The following is a 24,795-nucleotide window of genomic DNA, read 5'->3' as shown; positions in this document are numbered from 1 at the left end:
AGAATTATAGGTGTCATTATCAGCACCCATAAATTTTAAGTTATTGAGTTTTGAATATGATAACGTTTCCATATGTTTACCATTGGAGTTGAATTAGTACCGTCAGTCCTTAAGGTGTAGGCAACATTGTGTTCAGAAATAAACAACACTAGCTGTGATTGGTGCATTATGTAAGAGTTGTACTTTCTGTTTGGCTTAAGAAAAGGTTGAGTAACTTGGCAACAAGTGAGAATATGTTAATTCATATCTAGATCATAACTTTTATATTTTTATGATTTTTTAAAATGTGGTACACATAGCTGAAAATGTGCCTGTTGTGACTAGATAACTCTTACCCCTGTCTAGTTCCTGCAGATTTATCTCTCTTAAATGCAGTGGAGTACTTGATTCTGTCCTTGTCAAACTGACAATCTAACATTGTTGTCTAGAAGAGTGTGTGACATGCATGCTGAAGTAGGGTAGGAGGTATATTTATTTCACCAAACATTAGCATTAAGGTCTATGGAAAAAACCAATTGGTACCGTAACAAATAGCTTTCAATGTATTCATGTTTCAAACTAAACGGGAAGCTGTTAGTGTAAACAAGCATTCAGATTGCTCACTGTGTTTTTCTGGTTTCTAGAATAGTCCATTTCAGTAAAAGCTGTTGTCTGCATTGAATGTTGGCATTTTCAAATTTCATTATTTTTTAAATATAGTGAATAAATAATAATGAGGAACTCTTGGGTTCAAAGATATGTGACTCCAAAATATGGGGATTATAAGAGATGGTGAGCTACATTTCCCAACAACTTTTTTTTAATGACATTTCTGGTAGTTTTTTGTCATTTCTGGTAGTGGAAACCAACTGTGTGAGGTACAATTTGTAATGGACATTTCTGCCAAAATACTTTTGGACTGTTGGCCATTTGCTAGTAATTAATAAATTTTATTGACTGACCTTTGTATGCAGATGGTGAGTATATTTTAGTTTCTTTGGATCTGTAGAATTAAATCATGCAGAACACTCACTTTTTTAGTATTAATTCTTGTCAGAATAAAACACCTGTGTATCCATCGAGTATTAACCTTTCAATAAATTGCTGATGGATGCATGGAATGAGGCATCACCCCAAGGTAAGAGTAATATGTGGAGACCATCTAGCGAAGACTCCCGTACAGAAAAATCTCACCAGTTCACATGAGCTGCTCATAAGCTGCACATGAGAACCTTGTTAGAAATGTATGCAAACTGGGTAGATTTTGCAGGCTCATGTGTGCAGTTTGTTAGATCTTGTGAGCCAAGGAAAAACTAACCTGATTCTCACGTGAGCAGATTTTGCTCACGTGAGAATCTAAAGTTTCACATGAGAAAGTAGAACTCAGAAAATTTTCTTTCTCCATTACATACAACCATGTTTGAAAATAAGGCAGAGTTCTAATTTCTCACGTGAGTTATCACGTGAGAAACTTGGACTTTGATTCTGATTAAACACTTATTTCAAATTTATTCAAAGTTGGATTTTCTCATGTGAGTTATCACATGAGCAATTTGGACTTAAATATTTTGTGTAAATGTTGAATGTCAAGCATCTCCATTATTGTCAAATAGACATCATTTCTATTTTGCACTCGTTCATGTTGCTTTGTTGTATTTTTTAAATTTTAAAACATTTTCAACTTATTTTCTCACAGTGAGTTTTAATCTTATTTTGACCCAACAGGCTCCTTGTATTTGAACATATTAAGGTTCATTTCACTGTTCATAAAACGAAACAATTCAGAATTAAGGTCTCGTATAACCAGAATACCCATTAAACTTTAACAGCTGTCAAAGAATAGAGTTAATAACTTGCAAACTGATCGTGGTTAATGTTTAATAAAGTAATCCGTAAAAAGGTGAAATGTTTCTCTCCCCAAAATACACAGTTTACAAATATAAAAAGGAAATAAAACTTTTGCCCTAAAATGAATCCTATGTTTCATAAACATATGATGCAACTCCTTTATTCACAAACTTCTAAAACCCCACTATAAAATTGTAAAACAAATACATAGCCACATATCTGGAAAAAAAATAAACACTGATGCACAGTCCTTTTGGCCTAATAAACTCTCAAGTCATTTTCCAGAAAAATTGGAGAATTACATAAACTACGTCGTTTTCTTCCATGCCTAACATTCGCACAAATAGTCAATACAATCTTATACTTACTGAATTGTGTAATTCGGCTTAGGGGTCATCCATTTAGTACGTACGCAAAAATCTGGCAAAGCTTGACCACCCCCCACCCCCCCATGCATGCATACTTTTTCACGCACCCCCCCCCCCCGCGTACATACGCTTGACGCCCCTCTCCCCATATTCTATTAAACGGCCTATGTTTAATCCACGCAGAAACCATAAAGGATTAATAATATTAATGTGTTTAATAAAACATTGTCCACCGACGTTGAATGTCTGGCATCAAAGAAATACGCGGGGTAACATTAAACATTTTGTCTAGTATCCGCCAAAATTCAAACGCCAACTGAACAGTCGAACAGGTTACGTATTAGACAAATTATTATCGAGGTTTCACCCCAACCCCGTTTCCTATGCATATGTACATTACCATTATAAAAAAAACATGTACTGTACATAAAATTTAATAAATCCGTAACTGCCTAATCCAGTCGTGTTTGTTTGTGTAGCTGTTTCGCACTGTTTTACATGTGTATATTCTTGGCAATGGAAAATTTTGCTTATTTGCAGCCTTTTAAATGTTCTGATCGTGTCATTTCAAATTTTATAAAAGAAATTTCCTATTGAAATAATCACAAAACAAATCACTGACGTTTCCGTTAACTTTTCTGTGACTCAGGTTATAAGAGTACACGGTGGAAGAATCGGCTTGTTAGAACCATTAGAGTGTCCTCTGGGGCATGGCTCGGCACAAGCTACTGTAAAAACATCAAAATTAACTTTGTCTATATTAATTAACTTATTAATGATATGAATTCACGTATAGCTCAGTTTTTATGAAACATCAGATAATAAAATAGCATTTATTTGATATATAAAATATAACATTAAGAAATACCCGCGTACATGTGTACAAAGGAGTGTAAAACCAGAAGGGTTCGCATCGTTGCTTACAATTTAAATGTCAGTCATACAGTAGTATAAAATAATAAAAATATTATTTTTATACTAAATGTATGACTGACTTTTATATTGTAATCAATGATACAAGCACCTATGCGTACAACAACGTGTTTACTAATAATTTACCCTTTATAGCGCCTCAGATAAACTCAACAGATGCTGGATGTTGACCTACAGTGTACATGTAGAATAGCACTTTTAAACCGAACAGACAGAAATTTACGCGCGGGCCATGTTCTTTTAGAAAGGGCCACGCTGTTTATGAAGAAAGTTATTTAATATTCTCCTGCAACATGTTTGCTCTTAAAACATTCTGACAGCAAGAGTGTGGACATTATTAAAATATAGAAACCAACACCAGCACCTAAAGATGTCCACGTCGGTACTGATGTTAATGTCCAGTACGAAACAGAAGACGTCGACGTGCTGTTAGGGAAAATTCAAGGATTATGAAAGACTGGTTCTTTGCCGAGAAAGAGGTAAGTTACTTTTTCTCATTTATTTTTACAATTTTCGCATATAGAATGATCAAAGTGGATAGCCTGAATCATCGACATTATAAGCATAAGCATAAATTCGCATGGTCGTTTAAAATTGAGCCAAGGGTTTGTTTCAAATTTTACTTAAAGATAATAATTCAACCTCCTGTTTCTAAAAATGATATCTACACCACACTATCATCGAATATTTAAGCCTTCCACAATTCAACTGTGCAACCATGTCTGGCTCTTACCCCCACCCCCAATAATAATGCGGGCGCCTCAGTGATGAGCACTTGCGTTACCGATTGAAACAATATGTACAAACATAAATGTTCTTCTTATTATTTTATTGCTGATTGGGTGGATCAAGATAAGCATACACGATTGAGAACCAAATGCAGTAGCTTAATTCATGATTTTATTCCTAAAAGACATTTGCCCTGTCTGTCAAATATTTTGATTGTTAAATTTAAAAGAGATTTAATTGGATAAGGATTACAGCTTTTCTTAATGCTTATATACACTTATAGACTAGGATTCTTTTGCCAACCAAATCGTTTTCTCATTTCAATGCATTCTTTCTGTTCTGCATAGATTAAAAAAAAGATCAATTATACTAATTTTTATCTTTTTACAGATTAAATTTCATGAAGGTCACAAAATTTAATGAACACAACAAAGTTAGCAATCATTTGAAAGAAGTGCAAAACATTGACAGCAACAGGAAGAAGTCAGACAAAACTGCATTGCCATGCTAGAGGAAATTCCAACTCCAGTAAAGGGTATGTATAATACGCTTCAAATCTTTTGACATGATAACATATGCATTTCAGACTCTACAATTGGACCCCCAATACATTTTTTTTTAAATATAAAAATTGGAAACCAGATTTGAATTTCTTTATATATTGCAAATGTACATATTTTGGAAAAATGTATCCTAAAAGTTTTGGAGAAATCTTCCAGAGGACTGTTCAAGAAGTAGAGATGTCAGTTTTTTGGAAATTTCTAATGTGTACCCATCATTCCTAACGATTGGTTACCAGAGTATACAATCAAAAGGAAATTGTATTAAATGCGAAGCTGAACTGCTTTGTCGTAGGTTCACATGTTCCAACCCCAAAAAGAGCTGTAAGCATAATTATTACTAATATAAGTGGCAAAAATCATAATCTGAGCACAATGAGTATAAATTACATGCCATTATTACAGAAAACTGTATGAAAAATGTATATGCAGTTATAATTTTTGTCACAAATCAGCTGAACTCGTGTGGATTAGTAGTATGGATGAGAACAGACACAAAAGAAATTGATAAATTATTTGTGCATAACAGTCATTTCGACTAGTGTACATGTCTACAGTAACTTTTGCGAATTGTCATAAAGTCCATAAATGTTGATTGTTGTATTATCCTCAACCTGCCATGATTCATTCCATAACGACGGTCCAGTGCAACATGTTTTTAAGTTTAACAAAATCTCTTTTCTCTAACATTTTTCAGTTACATAACATCCATCAGTTGCATTGATACATCCTGGGTTATTTTTGTTGTTGTTTTTTCTTCTTTTTTTAAAAATGATATCTGGTGCCATTTATTTTCTATTTAAGCTGGACTACTATGTGTGTAGTATCATAATAGAATGAATCTAGGGCAAATGGTTTCACATTCAGGAACCTGTTTGATGTAAAATTCATGCAGAAGTTACAAATGCATTAATTTTTATTTGAATTTTTCAAAACTGTTATTAAGTAGCAAACTTTTTATCTTTATATTTCAGTCTGTATAGTTGTCCATTTCATTCATTTTTTGTCCTAACATGGTGGTATAAGAAGTGCATGTTACAGTAGCCAAGTTAAACCAGACATTCATATTGTGCTTAATTTTATTTGACCCAGATAATGTCACCAGGATCTGAAAACAAGAGTGTTTTAAGTCATGAGAAAATTGGCACATGAACCATGGACAGGCATGAAGTTAGGATGGTCAGGCTTGAAATATCAGTATTGATTCTTAAATAGGTCACTTGAGAAAGGATTGTATTATTATACAGACCACGTATGACAAGTAAATTGTAAGCAACCATATGAGCCCCTGTGAACACTTTTTTTTTAACGGGTACCCAATTGTTCGTTTTATTACCCAGATTATTATCTATGGGAGAATACCCGGGTACACATTGGCATCTTTATCCAGAAGTAGTCAAATTTGGAATATGCAACATGGCTTGCAGATATCTCATCAACAGTGCAGTTTATATGTTTGCTACTTAACTATGGTAATTCTATTGGTAGAGCTATTTGACTCATAGTCCAAAGGATGAATTTTCAGACTGGGTTGGCTGCGTAAGTGTGTCCTTGGGAAAACAGTTGGCTTCTATTTTCACAGTGTGATAAAGTGCCATCTAATCCAAACTACAATTATGTATTTTGCCTTTACCTTGTAAAACGAATCTTTAAAAATCAACCTTACATAATGTCTCAAATGCTGTGATCAGAAGAAAAAAAACTTCTACCAACATTTTCATTTCCATTTCAGGTTTCATTTTTCAACAGTTAAAAACTGAGCCTGCTAACTTAAATTCAGTGGTCAACAGGAAGTGCATTGATTCAAAGAGAACAATCTCCAAGTGAAAATATTGTTGCAGACTGGCAAATAATGAAATTCAGAAGCAGGAATGTCAATTACACGTTTTGTTTGCTTCGAATTTTCTGGAACAGTGAAGAATGGTCTTCATGTGAAGCAAATTTCCAGCAGTATCTTTCATTATGACCTTAAAGTGTTTACAATAAATGTGATGTATTAATATAACAGGTACATACCTACATACATACATACTCTATTTGGCTTACCTTATTAAAAGATCACTAATTGAACTCGAATTATGTGCTTATGATTACTAGATTTGAATATTGATCTTACTCTGTTTAATTCTTGTATTCAATAAAAAGTAAATACTATAGTTGTTTTTTGTTGTTTTTGCTCATGTGAGCAAGATGCTGCTCACGTGAGCAAAATCTTGCTCACATGAGCGAGGTGTGGCTCACGTGAGCAGATCTTGCTCACGTGAGTGAGGTGTGGCTCATGTGAGCGAGGTGTGGCTCACGTGAGCGAGGTGTGGCTCACGTGAGCGAGGTGTGGATCACGTGAGCAAGATATTGCTCTTGTTAACAATTCCTGCACATGTGATTTTCTTATTAGAATCTATTTGCTCACGTGAGTTCTACCTAATTTGCATGTTAAATTGCACATGAGACTAACCTGAGTTAGATCTCACGTGAGAATCTCATGTGCAGAAGGGTAGGCAGCATTACTCTTAACTTGAGATGATGATGCCTTCCATGCAAGCTGGCAGTTCAGCCAAATGAGTTTGTGTATCTGTCAGATGTCATACATCATCCATCAATATATTTGTTTCCTTTTTCAACTTCTCAGAAATCACTGGACCAGGTTCACCCAAACTTGACCAAGCATCTTAGCATGCAGACCAAGAGGTTGTTCTTTGCCCATTTTGTTTCTGACATTACTCTTGGCAGAGACCAACGGTGCTTGGCATTTTGATCCAATGGACTACCAGGTAGCTTGCTAATTAATAAATTTATTTTGACTGACCTTTCTATGCAGACAGTAAGTAAAATCCCACCTCTTTTGAACCATGGCATTAAATCCTTCAGAACACTCACTATTCTAGTTTTAATCCTTGCTAGAACAGAGCATCTGTGTATCCATCAATTATTAACCTAAAATTTAAAACTGCTTACACATGTGGAAGGCAGCATCAGTTCAAGGTACAAGTAACATCAGCTTCGTCCCATGTCCCTAGTGTATTGTCATCACTGTCTAGATGGTTTCCATATGTTACTGTTACTGTGAGGTAATGCTGCCTTCATGCATGTGTAAACAGTTTAAATTTCTAGCACTCCAGCACACATTATGCCTTGCAGAGTAGGTGTCCATAAGCCAGTACTATCAGAAATAAAAAAGACAGAGAACAACTTGTTGGTCTATCTAGCATGAAAACCTTTCAAATTTGAACAGATGCTGATCCAGCATCAAATATAGCCACTGTTACCCTCCCCCAATAAATGTTTAAATTAGTGCTTCACAAACACTGTTCAATAGAATATAATTTTAAAGAATACATTGTGACATAAAGGCTGTTCAAAATTGTAGAAATAACATTTTTGTCCTATGTAGGTATTACAAAAAATAGAAAAATACTGAAATTGCTTCTCAAAAACCGAAGAAAAGAATTTGCAAAAGTTGGACAACATTCTAACATGAAGACATTTCAGAATTTAAAAATGATAATTATTACAGTCCATTTAATCTGACCATCATTAGTAAAAAATATAGAAAAACCTCCAGACAACCTATTAAAAATATTGATTGTTCAGAACTTGACCAGATGTGAAAGAAAGCATTCTGAGATAAAGGTCTTTAAGTTTTGTACAGAAAATGCTGATTACCCATCACTAAAAAGATGAAAAACATCTAACTACTTCTCAAAATGTGATCAATAGAATTAGATCAAATCCTGACAGTTAGGTCTTAAGTTTGTTCAAACGATGCCAATCCGTAATCAAGTATAAATAATATCACTTATACAGATTTTAAACATTCTCAGATAACGACATTTCAACTTGGAGCAAAAATGATACCAATTTGCTTTCAAATATGGCCACTATTATTAAAAATAGAAAAACATTGAAATTATTTTCAAAAACTGCTATGAACAATTGGTCAAAATTGGACAGAAAGTTTCTTGGCTTGAAGCCCTTCAGGTTGATACCGCTAATGCCAATACATCATCATTGATCACACATGACTGCAGTCACAATCCTTAAAGCGCTTATCACAGCATAAGTCATGCTGTTGGTAGAGGTCCTATAGAGCTTGTTGTGCAGAGTGTATAGTGTTAATCAGGCAAGCAGCTGTCCCCCCATATGGGTTCTTCAGCTTGACACAAAGAGTTGTGATAACAAATTGAACTGGTGCATTGGGCCCTGGAACAAGCCGCCTTTCATTGTTTTACTATGTATTTAGCAAACAAGGTTAGCAGCAGGGAGGGCAAACAGACCTAGGGTTCCTGACAAAAAATAAATCTTCCACAGAAAACTTTCCCGAAGAAGGGCTCTATTTACCGAATAGAGGCTTCCTGGGGAAGCTTACTCGTTACTGAACCCCGTTCCATTAACGAAACCTTAGTTTGAAGATTTAGCTGAAAAAAAAGTACTACGTGAATTTTAATTTTTTGGGATTCTACATATACGACCGACTTTAGGTAGGTGCCCTCCCTGCTGCTATTATTTAATTGAATAGAGTTGTAATTAGAAGATTATGCAGAAGATTATAATCAGAAAGTTTATATTAGAAAATTATATAATTAAAATTAATACTGTTTTAATAAATCATGAATGTTGGAGAATCACTACGATCAAGAATAGCACGAGAAAGACGGGAAGCTATAAGAAAGTATTTACCAGTACGAGAATCAGTTAAGAGAAAAATACGTGCAATTGAGGATGCAAAGGAAGGATTTACTGAGTCAACTGAGTTGCTATTTAAACCAGTAACTGAAACCACTGAAAGAGTTTTATTAGGTGACGTAGAAGATCTTGAAGTGAGAAAACGCGGTATTCTTACTGTGCTGAAAAGAATTGAAGAGCAAACTAGAACTCCACCTGTTGTTGTTCCACCTGGACCTCCACCTGCACATGGAAGATCCAGATTTAGACCAAAAAAAACTAAACCCAAATTCAGACCAAAAACTAAAACCAAAACGATATCTGAAGATGAAGCTATTGAAGAAGAACCCGAAGAAGTTATTGAAGAAGAACCCGAAGAAGCTGTAGCTGGTGCTGAAGCTATTGAAGAAGAACCTAAAGAAACACCTGGTAAAAAATCTAGAGTTTTTCCACAGGAAAAATTTACTGATGATGGATTACGGGCAATAATGGAAAAATTTCCATTTGGAACTGAAGAAGAAATAAGAAATTTTGGTGCATTCGCTAGACTCAGTTGGTATGAAAGACATAAATATTTAAAACCCGAGTATCTTTCTAAAGTTAGAACTAGAAAAGGCTGGCAGGATTTGTTATATAAAGCAAGAATAGGAACTTCACAAATGAGTAAAACAGATGTTACTACTCATGAAGTATTTACAGATGGCATAAGAGACGCAGAACAATATATACAGAGGAGATTAGAAAAAGAAAAACAAATAGCAGAAGAAGAAAAAGAGAGAGAAAAGGAAGAAAGAGAAAGAGAACAAGAAAGAAAAAAAGAAGAAAGAGAGGGAGAAAGAGAAAAAAAAGCAAGAGAAAAAGAAAGAAAAGCAAGAGAAAAAGAAGAAAAGAAACAAAAAACCTAAAAAAGGTCATATAACAGTACCACATGTACCAGCCAAGCAGATAGAAACAGAAGAACAAGAAAGAACAGAAGAGCCAGATGAACCATTTTCTATTTTTGCAACACGTACTGCTGCTGCAGAAGAAGAAGAACCTGAAGATTTTTATGCAAGAAGAGGAGATGAAATGAGAATAGTAGAATTAAATGATCCTGCGGATGAGCGAGTAGAAGGAAAATCTAAAGAAGCAATTCAACGATCACGAGAAGCTCAACAAGCACGAGAAGCTCAACAAACACAAATAGAAGCTCAACGAGCACAAATAGAAGCTAATAGTATATTTAACTCAAATGCTATTCATGACATTGGAAGTAGTGAGGAAAAAGCGTATGAAATTGCAGCTTTTGGACAAAAAAATATAGATTTTTACACGAAGAGACCTGTTGGAATTATGACAGATGCTGCGTGGCGTATGGCGGTATGTACTGTGTTAAAAAATAAGGCAGATGTTGCTTATTATAATCCAGATTTTCGGCGTTTTATTAGCGATGTAGATAAATATATACTAAAAAATCGAATTAGAAGATCACTACCAAAATCACCACCTAAAACAGGTAGTGGTTATTCTATTTGTCCTGACAGTGTTGTCAATGACGTATCTCGATTAGAGGTTTTAATTGGAGGGAAACGAGCTGGAAACAACTCACACGAGATAATCAACGAGGCAACTGATATCTGTCGAAGACTATTTCAAGGTGGTATCATCGACGTTACTATTTATCGTGATTTTATTGATGAGCTAGTTGACTATCACAGCGATTAAACAATTAGATAATAATAAAATGATTATTTACAAGAGTCATCAGAGACTAGTAGAGGTTTATGTGGTTAACTCGCGGTTACCTGTGTACAAATACAAATATGGGTCAGGTATTGGGGATTTTTTCACACGAATAGCTCCTAAAGTTGGTCCTATAGCTAAGCAGTTATCGATGAAAGCCATAGGAGTTATTCGTGATAAAGCTGTTAATGTTGTTGGTTCTGCTGCCAGTAAAGCATTTGATGCCGTCAAAGAAAGAATATTAAGATTAGTGCAACGAAAAAAGCCCGCTGTAAAATTACAGAGTACTGCTGAGATGCCTGGTGACGTCAGTAAGATAATAAATAATGCAGCTAATGAAAAACTAGCATCACTGGCGCTAGAGCAAGAGGCGGCTAATCTGCTAGCACAGCCGTCACTGGCATTAGCACAGCCACAGCAGGAGATAATTAATACTAGCGCATACGGAGGTGGTATTCATTTTAGAAGATAGATAATTTATAATAGAATGTTTTCACAAACAACCAATGAAGTTTTTAAGCTGGATGAGCCAGTAAAAAGGGATCTCTCAGTGCGAGATTATCAATATTATTCATATGATGCAAGAGACCCGAACAGCTATAGTCGAATTGAATTACAGGTACACGATACAACCAGATGTTTTCTACCATGTGAGGCTTTTATTGAGGTTATTGGTGAGATCATAAGAGTTACTCCCGCTGCTGGTCCCATTGACACATTTGGAGCCGATTTTAAAATTGGATTTGTTAACAACGGTATCATGGCATTATTCGAGAGCGCAGCTTACGTGATTGATGGAAAAGAAATTGAGTCAGTTAATGATAACGTTGATGTTGCCACAACAATTATTGGCCTAGCAAGGTACTCAGATGACTATACTAGATTGGCTGGATTCAGCATGATGTTTGCAAAAGATAATACTGATCACACTGATCATGAACCACATCTTAAGGTTCAAATGAATGCTGCTTCTACAGCTGCTGCGGCACCTGGAACAGTAGCTCAGCCCGGTGCTGATTTTACAATGTTATATAACACTAATCCCAATTTTAATCTCGGATTCGCTGTACGAAGAGGCACGTTATTGAATCCTCGCAGAAGATTTTCATGCGTGATTCCACTATCACATATTTTTGGATTTTGTAGAAATTTTAGAAAAGTTATTTTTGGGGCTAAACACACAGTTGTCTTTTATCGAAAACCTGACAGCAGCGATGCTATCTGGAGAGAAGCTGGTGCTGGTGTTGCTGATAATGGTAAAGTTGTGTTATCTAAGCTCACTTTGTGGATGCCGTCGATGACGCCGTCAATAGGCGAAGAAGAAAGATTATTATCTTTCATGGATCAGGGTGGCAAATCATTAATATCCTGGCTAACAACAGTTACAGATAGTATGCCTAGTAACATTAATGGTAATTTTACCTGGCATATAGCATCACAGCAGGGTGTTTCTGCACCAAGACATATCTTTATAACCCTTCAGCGAGCTAATCGATTAAATAATCAACTTCGAAGTCACATGATTTTTGATAATTTTAATGCTAGTGAAATTTCACTGAGAATAAATGGGCATCAAGAACCAATTGAAGAAATTTCACTGGATTATGAGCATAATGAAATAGCGTGTGGATATCATCGATTATGGAGTTTTATGGGACAAGATCAAAATATAGACACCGGATTACAAATATCTCAGTTAGATTTTAAAAGTTTATACCCGATTTATTATTTTTCACTGACACATCTTGATTTAGTAAAACAGTCTGTTGTTGATATACATTTTAAAGCCAGAATAGTTAACCCAGTTGATCCGGCTCATCCAGATGCTCACAATTTTAGAGCTATAGCTGTTATACTCAGCGAAAGAACCATGATTCTTGAGGGCATTATTGGTCGTATGAGAATTATTGACGCTTCTGTAGAGAAAATGTAATTTAAATCAGTCGTTTTATTTATAAAAAATGCCATACGAACACGTTAGTGTGACTTTGACTCCGGGTCAGATAAAAAGATTACAATCGAGTACAACAAAAACCTGCGGGACAAAATTAACACTGAAAAATAATCAAATTCAAGGTGGACCAAATAAACTATCTTTAACTAAAACACAGCTAGCACGTTTCAATAAAGCTAAATCAGGTAACACAGGAATTCAGGTAAATTTTTCTGCTGGTGCCATTAAGGATATGGTTAAAACAGGTGGATTTTTCCCGCTGTTAGCCGCGATACCAGCACTGCTCGCAGCAAAGGACGCTGCGTTACCCGCGATAGCCGTGGCGGCAGCACCAGCTCTGGCAAAGGCTGCTGCGTTAGGCACTGCTGGATCACTAGAAGGATTAGCTGCCAAAAAAATACGGCAAAAAAAAGGTCAAGGACTCTATCTGAGAAGATACCCGTACAGATCAGGTCTTTGACTGGCAAGACCTCTACGGTAACACCGATGTCAAATTTAGATCTAATTAACGCCGCTAAAAAACAAAAAATAAAATTTTTCAGAGGTGTATTTATGCGAGATCAATTACGAGCTCGCCCCAATAAATATGAAACAGGAATTATAAATCTCGATAAAAACACCGGACCAGGTACTCACTGGGTTGCTTACGCGATAAATCCACACGAGATTATCTATGCTGATTCATATGGATTAGCTCCTCCTTGTGAATTTCTTAATTATATATCTCAATTAAATATACCAGCATGGTATTCTATATTACCAACACAAACACTAACTGATCCTCCGATCTGCGGTGATGAGGCGATTAATATACTCGATGCGATATCTAAATCTAACAAACCATACCATAAAACAGTCCAGGAGTATACTTCAGGTAAATTAGATCCATCAGATTATAAATAATGGTTGATATTTATGGTAGATCTCTGATATCGCGCATGAGAAAAAAATCTGCTGATGTTGATTTATCTAAATATGCAACAAAAGATTACATAAATAATCTTTTGTCGATGGCAGGAGCAGATCCTGACAAGGTTGCTATTTTTCAGGATCAGTACGGAAAACTAAAGACCAGCAACATTAACATAGGCGACATAATCAAACGAGACGAATACAGTACTCACCTACGTGATTACAGTACTCACCTACGTAATTTTAATACTATCAGTGATAATACTAAAAAAATTGATGATGTCATCAAAAAGACCAATGAAGATATTGGAATTATAAATAATTTAGTGCGTCAAAAAATCGATATATCATTATACGATGGAGAAGTTCGCGATATTAATACAAAACTCAATAATCGTGTAAAAATCACCGGTGATACGATGTCAGGAGAACTTAACATGGGTAAAAATAAAATATCTTCACTGGGAGATCCAGTATCGAGTGAAGATGCCGCAACAAAAAAATACATTGATGATGTAAATTTAAAATTAGGTATTTTATGTGAAGAATATGATCAACACTTAAGTACATTCGCAGCCTTTACAAGTTTTAGAAGAAATACTTTAGAACTAAACAAAATAACTATTGAATTTTTTGGTAGATCACCTACATTCACTATAAAATACTCAGAAATTAAAAAATTATTCGATGAAGTGGTTCGTGTGGTATCATCATCTAAATCTGCAACGTGAGTAGTGAAAGGGGGCACTTTACGGACAATGGGAATTAGCATTACAGGGACCCCTGGGTCAGATTACGGACAATGGAAATTTAACATGGCGAAAAATCGTGGGTCAGATTACGGACAAGGGGAATTAACATGGCAAAAAATCGTGGGTTACTTTACGGACAAGGGGAATTTAACATGGGGAATAGAGTTTGGGCTTGTTTAGGGACAAGGGGAATGGAACATTGGATTTTTTTTTTTTTAAATTTTAAAAAAAAATTTTTTTAAAAAAGGGCTAGGCAATTCAAAGGCTATCTCTTTTCGAGAAATATGGCTGGCCCTGAAAAGGGCCTTTGGGTTTTCTTCTAATTTCTTCTTTTCCTCCACCAAGTTCTTATTTTATCTCCTACACTCTTCTTCTCTTTCTTTTTTTTCTTCTCCTCTTCTTTCTTCTCTTCCTCCTCTTCTTTCTTCTTCTTTTCATTTTCTTCTTCTTTTTCAATTTTTTCGTTCCAATTGCGTATTCTTATTCTTTCCTCTTCATCCTCCTTCTCCTCCTTAATCTCTTTCATGACACCACTAATCTTGTCCTTTGCTTTCCTTAAGTTATTAATTTCCATCTTCACACGATGGGGACTATAGGAATAATGGTCTTCAACCAGTCTTAATAGCATCTGTTCCATTATTCCTAAGTTGTCTAAAACGTCTTGCAAGGTTTGTAATTTGTCCATTTGGTTTGACGCCATCTTCTTTGTATTCTTTGCAGAATGGTTTGAACAACTAATACTGTGGGTTCTTATACGAAAAGCGCGAACGTGAAGGAAAACATCCCCCTAAAACATAAAATCGATCTTACCTAGATGATGATGACCAAACATCGCGCGTACGTGAAGGAAAACATCCCCCTACTTTCTCATTTCATATAATATAACCCTAACTATACTCTCCACATTTGCTAAAAAACCCATAATCTACTATTCACACAAACATACCTGAGCTCTTACAAACACACAAACACATACACTTCCACTATTAATAAAGAGTTAGTGTTTATTTTCACACTACTCTACCTACTCACATTGGCAAATTAATAGTTATTTCTTTTCTAGACTATTGGGTAGCCCTGAAAAGGGCTGTTTTTTTTAAACTCCAGATGCACCTATCTAATGGTTGCACCTTCCTGGCCTGGCGCCGCACACGCATCTTCTTCCCCAGTCTTCTTTCACCTTTCTTCTGAGGAGCGCAGAGGGAGGATGATTCGCTTCAGCACCCCAATCCTCTGTTTCAGGAATATTAAACGACATCATCTCTTCTCTTTTCTTTTCCTCCTCTTCCCTCTGTCTTCTCTCCTCTTCTTCCTTCTTTATTCTTGCTTCTTCTACGATAGCCTCCGCTGATAGTTCGTTTACTATGCGCCTGGCATATTCCAGGTGCATCTGGAGTTCGAACAGTTTCACTATTCTGCTATTCATTCTTCTGGCTGTGTTGATCAATCAACAAGGGTAGCTGGACTGCCGAACGAGTTTCAATTTATACTGAAAGCGCGGACGTGAAGGAAAACATCCCCCTAAAAACATAAAATTCATCTTACCTAGATCATTAACCAGAACAACGCGCGGACCTAAAAGAAACACTCGCTCACTTTTTTATGCTACCCATCACTTCAATAGACTATCCACATACGCAAGGCAATCCAATCTAACCCCAAATATACACCTCAAACAGCCCAAAAAAACAAACATCATTTTAATCTACTATCCACACCAACCTACTTTATCACTTACAAACACAAACACACAAACTCATACCCTCACATTTTTTTAAGAAAGAGTTAGTGTTTATTTTCACACTACTCTACCTACACACATTGGCAAATCAATCGTTATTTCTTTTCTAGAGTATTGGGTAACCCTGAAAAGGGCTGTTTTTTTTGTTTTGCTATGGCATTCTTTTTTAGTTTCTAAGAATGCGATGTCCTCTGAGGATAGACTTTCTGGCGATAGGTCTGCTTCTTCGGAAAGAGAAGAAGAATTCTTTGGTGTCGATACGACAATCGACAAAGCCTCTGTCAGCTTCAGGTTGCTGCTGTTGTTGCTGCTGTTGCTGCTGTCTCTGAAGTCTGTACTTCTCTGTCCATTCTTCTTTCTCCCTGTTCATTTCTTCTCTGAAGAGCTCTTCTATCAGGTCTTCAGTGATTTTTAACATTCTCACATTCTCTATTTCTTCTGGTTTCGGTATCAGACTGTGTCTGACCCTATGCAAATTCACGTAGGCTTCGTTGAGCTTAGCTAGTTTGGAGCACATCTTCTTAGGAGGATGAGTCGACAATGGATGGCTAGACTGGGAACAACCCGGTTCTTAAAGTTAAAGCGCGGACGTGAAGGAAAACATCCCCCACACGGTTTTCGAACCGCAACGTTCATGAGAGGGATAGTAAGAAATTAAAGAGCATCAATCCAACATTCTTATAGCTAAACAAAAGACAAAGGCATTTTTTTCTAAACACAACATTTTTTATTCAAAAATCACTTAACACTAAACAACAACATTTTTAACAATAATCAAACACTATAACATCAAACAATTTTTTTTTTCAAATCACAAACATTTTTTTCTTCAAATACAATCTACTTTAAACAAGGCTGACAACGTTGTGAATGAAATTGTGATTTCCACTGTTGGAAATCATTAGGCCATTGATGGACACTACGTTTCCTAGCTTGAGACAAAAGATAAGCATAATGGTCACAAAACCATCGATCTACTTTCACATCGTTTCTAGCAGAAGAACGAGGATCGAAATGAGTCACTAAATGTTCTAAGGAATAGCCCAGGCTGCGATGATGCAGAAAATACACACAGTACTGTCCACACACCAAGGAATCTGTGCCTTGTAATTTCACGTTATTGAATCGGGTGGTTTGAGCATTTCTTCTCATAAAGTCGATGATATCGTCTTCCAAAGGGGGCAATCCGTACGAATCGAAATATTCCACACATCCTTCTTGAGGAAAGTAGACGGCTACCCAGTGGGTTCCTGGGAGATGACTGTCGTCCGTGTTGATCACGTAAGCTTGATGGTCTTTAGGTTTGCGATGAGGGAGTTCATCTTTAGCACAGACGACGGGATTCCAAGAAGACGTATACGAACTGTGGTTCAAAAGGTAATAAAGTTCCCAGGTATCCATTGTTTTGTGTTTTTTCTTCACAGGTAATAATAAGTTGTCAATTCGATCCTGACTTTTTGCTTGAAAATGTCTGACGAATACACGGTTATTCGTTCTGTTTCCTCACTCTGATTCAGGAGAGCTTCGATACGATGGATCTCTTGAGTGGTTAATGCTGGACAAGAATGTTCACGCAAGTCTTTATGCCACTGGTGCAACACGTCTTTGTTCGAGATGAGGCTCCAAGCTTCGTCCAGATACTCGTCCAATTTTTCTTCTTGACTCAACATCAGGCATTTATCGTGTTGAATTTGACTGGGATGATCGTTTTGACATCCATAACAATTTTTCTTGATCAATTCCGTCATTTTGTCGACCAAGTGTTTGGCAAAACAGGAGACTAAATGGGCTTCTTGTTCTGGCCATCTCGACTTCATCAAAACTTCTTCGTCTTTGTCTTGAGATTCTTCTCCTTCCACGGTCTCCTTACATTCCATCTCCAAAGTTTCTCCACTAGGTAAAGAGGGATAACAGTCTTCCATGGCTTTCTAATAATCTAGAATGACTTCTCTCAAACTGTTGATTTCTATGGTATTATCGAATTCTGCATACAGGATGACGTTCACTGTCTTGTCCAGTGGCTTTGCAAACTGAAGTTCCACACGAATCTGGCCAGATTTTATAGGGTGGAAATGTCCCTCGTCGCTGCCTTGGTCTGGAGTGAAATCGAAAGCCCACAAAGTATAGCCTCCGTCATATTCGTCGTACTCAATGCCGTGACTGGTGTTGGTTCCTAACTGGCCGGTGGCTTCGTACAGGGACAAGTACGATCTCAAGTAATTTTTGTCACCAAATTTAGGTTCGAAAGGTCGGGTACACAAGGTCTTGCCATCGCGACTGACTTTGATCTTGGACACGTCGAAGTGTTGAAAGTTGAAAGGATTTTTAGCGATGGCTCCGTTGAAGGCTTCATTCTCGACCATACCAAGGATTAAACGCTTGGGTAGCTGTCCTTGAAACAGATGATCTTGGGTTATGGATTGAAGGTTAGCGGGAATGGTGAACGTTTTCACTTCCACGCGTCGGATGGGATACTTGGCGGTCGTTCTGCTCAACGTCTGACTGATGTCGTTTCCCACTTTAGGTAACACTTCTACGCGTCGTACGTAGAGTTTGGCTTCTTGGATTATGCTTTTAGGAGCCTTAGTAAGATCAAGAGCCTGCAAATGGAAAGTGGTACTGCTGCGATTCAGTCTCAAGCGAACATTCACCCCGTTCAGCAAATATTTCTCTTGCAACCACATGTCCAAATGCAAATGATCCATCAGTTCTAAACTCTTCTTCTCTAAGATTTTGCTTTCTCTTGCCTCAAAGCCGGAATTGCTTGGATCTATTGCGTCGAACTTGTCTGGTGTGTCATCTACCCACAGCACACAGGCATTGAGATGACTTGTCTTGGCATCTGTTCCGTACGTCAAGAGATTTTCCAGGTAGGCACGGTAAGGGTATGTATCCATGCTGCTGCTGACCAGTTTGTTATTCAAGTACAAATCCACTGAGCTGAACAAGGAATGCATGAAATTGTTGACGGGAGCTATATTATCATCGTCTTCTACTCCTTTATCATCTTTTTTTAGAACTTGGACTTTCAAGTACAGGTAACTGCTATTCAGATCGATGTAATCTTCGGGCTGTCCTTTGATTTCAAACTCGATGGGAGCGGAATCGGTCAATGAGGAGATGGGATTAAATTCCACCCATTGGGATTCTTGCATGGTCATCATGGTGGGGGGCATGGCAAACAGATCCAGTTCCGTCTTGGAACAGGCGCAAGACTCTCGGTGCATCATTTTGTTTTGTGTTTCAATAATCGAAAACGTCTAAGTCTCGAACGGTTCTTCTTTTCTTGGCCTTTCTCGCTTGAAGTCTGGTGAAAGGGTGTTTTCTTCTTCGTCGTCTCTTTCTGCCTTGTCCTTGCTGAATGCTTGACTCGGTAGCGTGCAGGGCATTTATAGGTGTCTCTCGTCGGCCCAAAATGTCTTTGCCCGTTTGCAGCAAGACATTTTTGCCTGCCCTCATGAAGGCTTCTTTAGGGTTTTGTTTGTCGATGATGACATTTTGGAGAAATTCTTTGCCTTGTGTCAGTGCCGCATCTTTCAAGGCGTGCAATCCGCGTGTCACCATCGGTTTCAACACTGGGGCCACCGAACGAAAGGCCGATTTTAACATGTCTCCTAAACCGTGTCCTCGCTGTCGAGCCACCCCTTGGTACACTGGATACATGACTTACGAGTCGTGAGAGAACCGTTTTCGAAAATGGAGTTTCACCGTGACTTTTCCTTTGGTGAATGCAATATTTTGTCCCAAATCTCCTTTTATAGTAATGTTGACCGTGTCCAAATACGACTTGCTGACCGGCAAATAGTGAGGATGGACAAATTCGCGGTGGACGTGGTAAGTGTTTCCACCTTCCTCGTCAGCGTTCGTGGCAGAATCCACTTTGAAAGGAATGACACGCAGTAACGGTACGGAGGTGTGTCCCACCACGTTGTATTCCACCACATCGGAATACACAAAGATCAAATTCAGTCCTTGGTTCAGTTCTACCGGGAAACGAAAATACCTCGCAAAAATATCGTTGTCGGAAATGACTGGCAATTCGGGGCTTTTTTTTTGTTCTCCTATCTTCCTCAGCTCCGTGTCACCGCCCAATATGTCAAACAATTCAGGACAAAATATGAAAGATATGAATTTTTTGGACCCCTCAGAAAATTTCATCAGAAAGCGACGAGCTATTTTGTGGTATTCCAGGGTGACACTTTTTTGGACATTACTCAAAGCTTTATGGAACACGCCATTAAACCTGGAGGCTATGGCGCTGACCAAATGATGACCACTGAAATAATAGCCTGGGAGAATGGACAAGTTGTAGGTCCACGTTTTAAGTTTGTCATCATAGGTTTTATTGGTAGATGTGCCAATTTTATCCAACTCCTCTTGCAATTGTTTGTCATGAACTTCCACCTTAAACCAATTTTGCTGGGCAATGATATTTTGGACTTGGGTTGGGTGAATCATTTCCACTAAAGCCACTTCCCAATGGGCTTCGTGATCTAAGGGGATGGCTTGAGGTAATTTGGCCGTGTAACAGCACAACGTGTTGTTGGGAAACACCTCCATGGAACTGTCACTGGGTAAAGTTAAGTAAAATTGGTTTTGGTGACTCATAATTCCAGAGTTCTGTGGCTGTCCGAGGGGATATTACTGGACGTCAGAGGCGTGTCTCCGCCCAAAATGGGGTTCTGGTTGTGGTTGTTGTTGGAGTGGTGACTGGCACTGGCACTGGACACAACGTTCCCGTTTGAGGAGAATTTCAGGGAGGGATTGGGAAGCAGGTAACCGATGCAACTGCTCAATAAAATGGTCAACAATTGTTTGTCTCCTTGTTGCAAACTCAAATTGGCGATGGCTGCCCCGATGACACAATACACCACGAAGATTTGGCAGAAAAAGACGATTTGCGTTTTAGGCACACGTTCTCCACACCACACCCACAAGGGTTGTTTTTGTAAATATTGCACAGAAGAACTAGGGGAAGAAGGACTGGTCGACGTAGCTGCGTCTGATGTGTGAAAGGGCATGATGGTCACTTCTTCTTTTTATAGTCGATGACTTGCGAAGCGTCGATCCAAGAATCAAAACTGGGTGGATATCCTTTCCAACGTACTTTGACTTCTTTGACACGTCGTTTGCCCACTTTACGGGTTCTGCGTTCGAGAATGCTTTCGATGTCGTACACGTCGTCTTCTTTTTTGGTGACACGTTGTAACTCGGGCAAATAAAACGTTCCTTTGAGTACTTCTCCGTTCATGTCTTCCAATTTATAGACGGCAGGATGACGGCCATGTACTCGTCCAGTGACGCGAAACAGTTCGGTCGTCCAGTTAGGTAAGTAACCTTTGTCGAAAGTGCGTTTGGTTTTGCCAATGCGCACCCAATCTCCTACGGTCAACTCTCCACTTTTCTTGGGGACAGCCCTCGTCGGGGACGTACCGAACAGGCGCTCGAACACCAGCACTTCGTTGTCGGGAGTCACGTCTTGCGGGGCACGTCCGATGCTTCGATGGTAAGATTGGTTGTACGCTTGCACCAGGTGCGGTAAGATGTCGATGTACTTCAGAGTGTGGTGATGCGTAAAATATTTCCACATGCGTTCTTTCAAAGTGCGTTGAAAACGTTCCACGATACTGGCTTTGGTTTCGGGATTCTCGGTGGTAAAAAAATGAATGTCACGTTTCTTTAATTCTTTTTGGAAAGCTTGGTTCAGAAATTCGGTGCCTTTGTCCGTTTGCCATCGAAGAGGGCGACGACCGCTTTGTTTCAACACCCGTTGCAGGGCTCGCACTAACTCGCTGCTCGATTTGGAAGTCAAGGGTACGACCCAGGCAAATTTGGAAAAGACGTCGATGACACAAAACAAATATTTGTAACCACGATTGTAGCTGGCCAAATGAGAGACATCGGCTAAATCGGCTTGCCATTGATGATCGATGCCTTCCACTCGGGTGCGACTTCTGGCAAACTTGCGTCGAATGGGTTTGTGTAAAGTGTAGGTAGCTTGTTCTTGTAACCATCGTTGCACTTGAGGTAAACGGAGACTTTTCAGTCGCGTTTTGGCAGCACGATACAATTTTTGAACTCCTGCGTAACCTGCAGGATGGGAGGGATCGTAGTAAATGCTAGCTAAGACTTTTTCCATTTTTTTTTGTGTTGATTGGTGTCTTAATAAGGCACCCACTCTTGGAAGAGGCTACTCTTTTTCTCTTGGGGTATTTTCTTGGATTGCAAGGCTTTGCGTGTGCGGCCAGCAATAGGTGTCGAAGAGGAGGAGGATGTCTGAGCAGGGGATATCGGCTCTTGTTTCACTTCTGTCTTCACTTCTGTCTTCACTTTCTTTTTCTCTTGTGAGGAAGAAGGGGTGGCCATCATCTTTTTAATCCATCCAATTCTGGAGGTAGGTGGTGTTGTTAACTTGCGTACTTTTTCTGGTGGAGTTTGAAACCCTTCTTCTTCTTCTTCTTTTCCTTTTTCTGTCTTGGTCACGGGTACTGGTGGTACTGGTACTGGTGATGGTGCTGGACTTTTCATCAAGGTCTTAAAATCTTTCAGAGTGGGTAAAGCTGTTTCGTCTAAAGCTTTCTGGTGAAAGAGTTGCAGTCGTTGCAAGAGTTGACCGTACTTTTGCGATTTTTCTATTTCGGACAAATCTTGGCGATCCAGCAAGGATTGCAATTCGTGTTGTAACTGGGACATCTCGCTCAAATTGGGATTGGGAGGTAAATGCGGGGTGCGTTGTTCTTGCCACCGATGGTATTCCATCCATCGTTTGTAAGGCACTAAAGCTAGTTTTCGTCCTTCCATGGGGTTGTCAGGGGTGAATTCTGAGATCTTGGGACTTCCGAGGCCTTTTTATCTTGCTCCCATCAGTCCTCCCAACATGGTTCCCAAGACTCCTTTCAGTATGGGGCCTAACAAGAGAGGTAAAATGCCTCCACGTTGGACCAACATCTTCTTTTTTTGACGAATGGGAATTTTCTTTTGAACCATTTTCCGAAGAACGTGACGATGTTTGCCTAAGCATTGTTTCTGGTGTTTGGACAAAGGGATCGTGCCTTTCAAAACGTTCAAACAACATTCGCACACGGTATCGATGACCTCTTTGGAAGCCGTTTGAATGAGTTTTTTTCGTAGGGGTGGAGAAGCTTTGGACAGGACAGATAACAGGTCCCCATGTTTGGCTAAACGTGGTGGTAGTCCTTTTCTTTTCTTTCCTTGGGGTTTTCTGGAGGGTGACATCTTTGAGTCTTTAGGAGCACCTAAAAACACTGATACCCTACTCGGTCACAGGCCTTTTTTATACTGGAACGCGTCGCCACTGATTGTCTTTACGTCGTATCAGTTTGAGGACAGGCATGACACGTCGTGCAGGGGTACGTAACGGACTAAATCGAGCCAGTTCTTGCTTGGACAAATCCAGTAAACTTTGTAACATGCCCGATCTTTCATGGACTTTGATTTTGGGAGAAGGTACTTTGTGAGCAGCAGCCACTGCCGCTAAATTGGAAGGTCCTGCCACTGGGGAAGTTCTTTTGGGGGTCATCAACGGAGAAGTTCTTGGTGTAATCAACGTCTCCAAGTACTCTTCAGTTCCTGGTGACATCAACGGAGAAGTGGACAAACGTGAGGCTGCCGGAGACGCTGTGGCAGGTCGTGGCTTGCGAGTGTAAGGTTGCGTCCTGGCCGAAGTGCCTCTCTTGCGACTAGTTTTCTTCTGTGGACTTTTCTTTTTTTGAGGACTTTTTCTCTGTTTCTTTTTCTGGGGGCTTCTTTTCTTTTTCCGGGGTGATGGTGGTGGTGTCTGGTAAGAGGAGGGTCCCGCCACTGGAGAAGTTCTTCTTGGGGACTTGGTCTTTTTCTTTTTCTTCTTGGGGCTTCGTTGGACTTTTGTCTTAGGGATAACTTTGGGGGCATTAGGATCCCATCTTAAGAGTGAGCGAATGATGACCCCTCCTAGAGTACCGCTCCCTCCAGGTTTCAAAATGATTTGTTTTTTGGTTTGAGTGTCGATGCGGGGATCGGCCAGTTGGACCAAAGCGACTTTGTTTCGATCGAAAAAGCGTTGGGTTTGATGAGGAATCTGAATGATTCCTTGGAGTAATTGACGTGCCGTCACCGTGAACCATCGTAAGACTTCTTTGAGACTAGCTTCTAAGACACGAGCTCGTGTTTGTGGATCTTTTTCTCGGCTGATGCCATACAAGGCACGAATCAATTTGACGGGAAGATGCGACTGAAGGGACGTCATGTTCACACTGTGTGAGACAGACGAAAAAGGGTCTGAGGTTTTTATAGATTTTTTCATGGGGAGTGAAATGAAGTCGAGGACGGAGACGTGTACAGGACAGGCTCTCCGTCTTGGCACCAGTGGTGAAACAAGTGGGTACGAAATCGCAAATCCTCGGGGGTCGTAGGTTTCAAATCGACGAGCAAATAGGCGTGTGGCGTTTGAGTGGCATCGTCGTACGCCTGAGTCAGCCAAGGCGTTCCTAACTGTTTGGCTAAGACTTGCACTTGCGATTTATCTCGAGGGCTTTTAAACAAGACCACGTAATGCGCATTGAGACTGATGGTGCGATGGGCTTTACTTTGTTGAAACAAATTTTGGGTGATGTAAACGACACTGGCATTACGGTGA

At 38.9% G+C, this 24,795-nt stretch overlaps 1 protein-coding gene across 3 annotated transcripts in view; it reads left to right on the top strand.

The window, feature by feature from the left end:
* Nucleotides 1-24,795, top strand: part of LOC149799630 (striatin-interacting protein 1 homolog) — a 77,505-nt gene that overhangs the window by 19,987 nt on the left and 32,723 nt on the right. For 2 of the 3 annotated variants that reach the window (XM_089958969.1, XM_089958970.1), the window contains exon 3: nt 7,047-7,188. In XM_089958969.1, coding sequence (XP_089815095.1) covers nt 7,177-7,188 — 12 coding nt within the window. In that variant the 5' untranslated portion in view covers nt 7,047-7,176. Of the gene's footprint in view, nt 1-7,046; nt 7,239-24,795 lie in introns of those variants that run through there. The other variant, XM_089958971.1, reaches the window with a different exon arrangement.

The sequence above is a fragment of the Sinohyriopsis cumingii genome, chromosome 5 (assembly GCF_028554795.1).
Source record: "Sinohyriopsis cumingii isolate HCF-2022 chromosome 5, ASM2855479v2, whole genome shotgun sequence".
Taxonomy (NCBI): domain Eukaryota; kingdom Metazoa; phylum Mollusca; class Bivalvia; order Unionida; family Unionidae; genus Sinohyriopsis; species Sinohyriopsis cumingii.
This window is presented reverse-complemented; position numbering and strand designations above follow the sequence as displayed.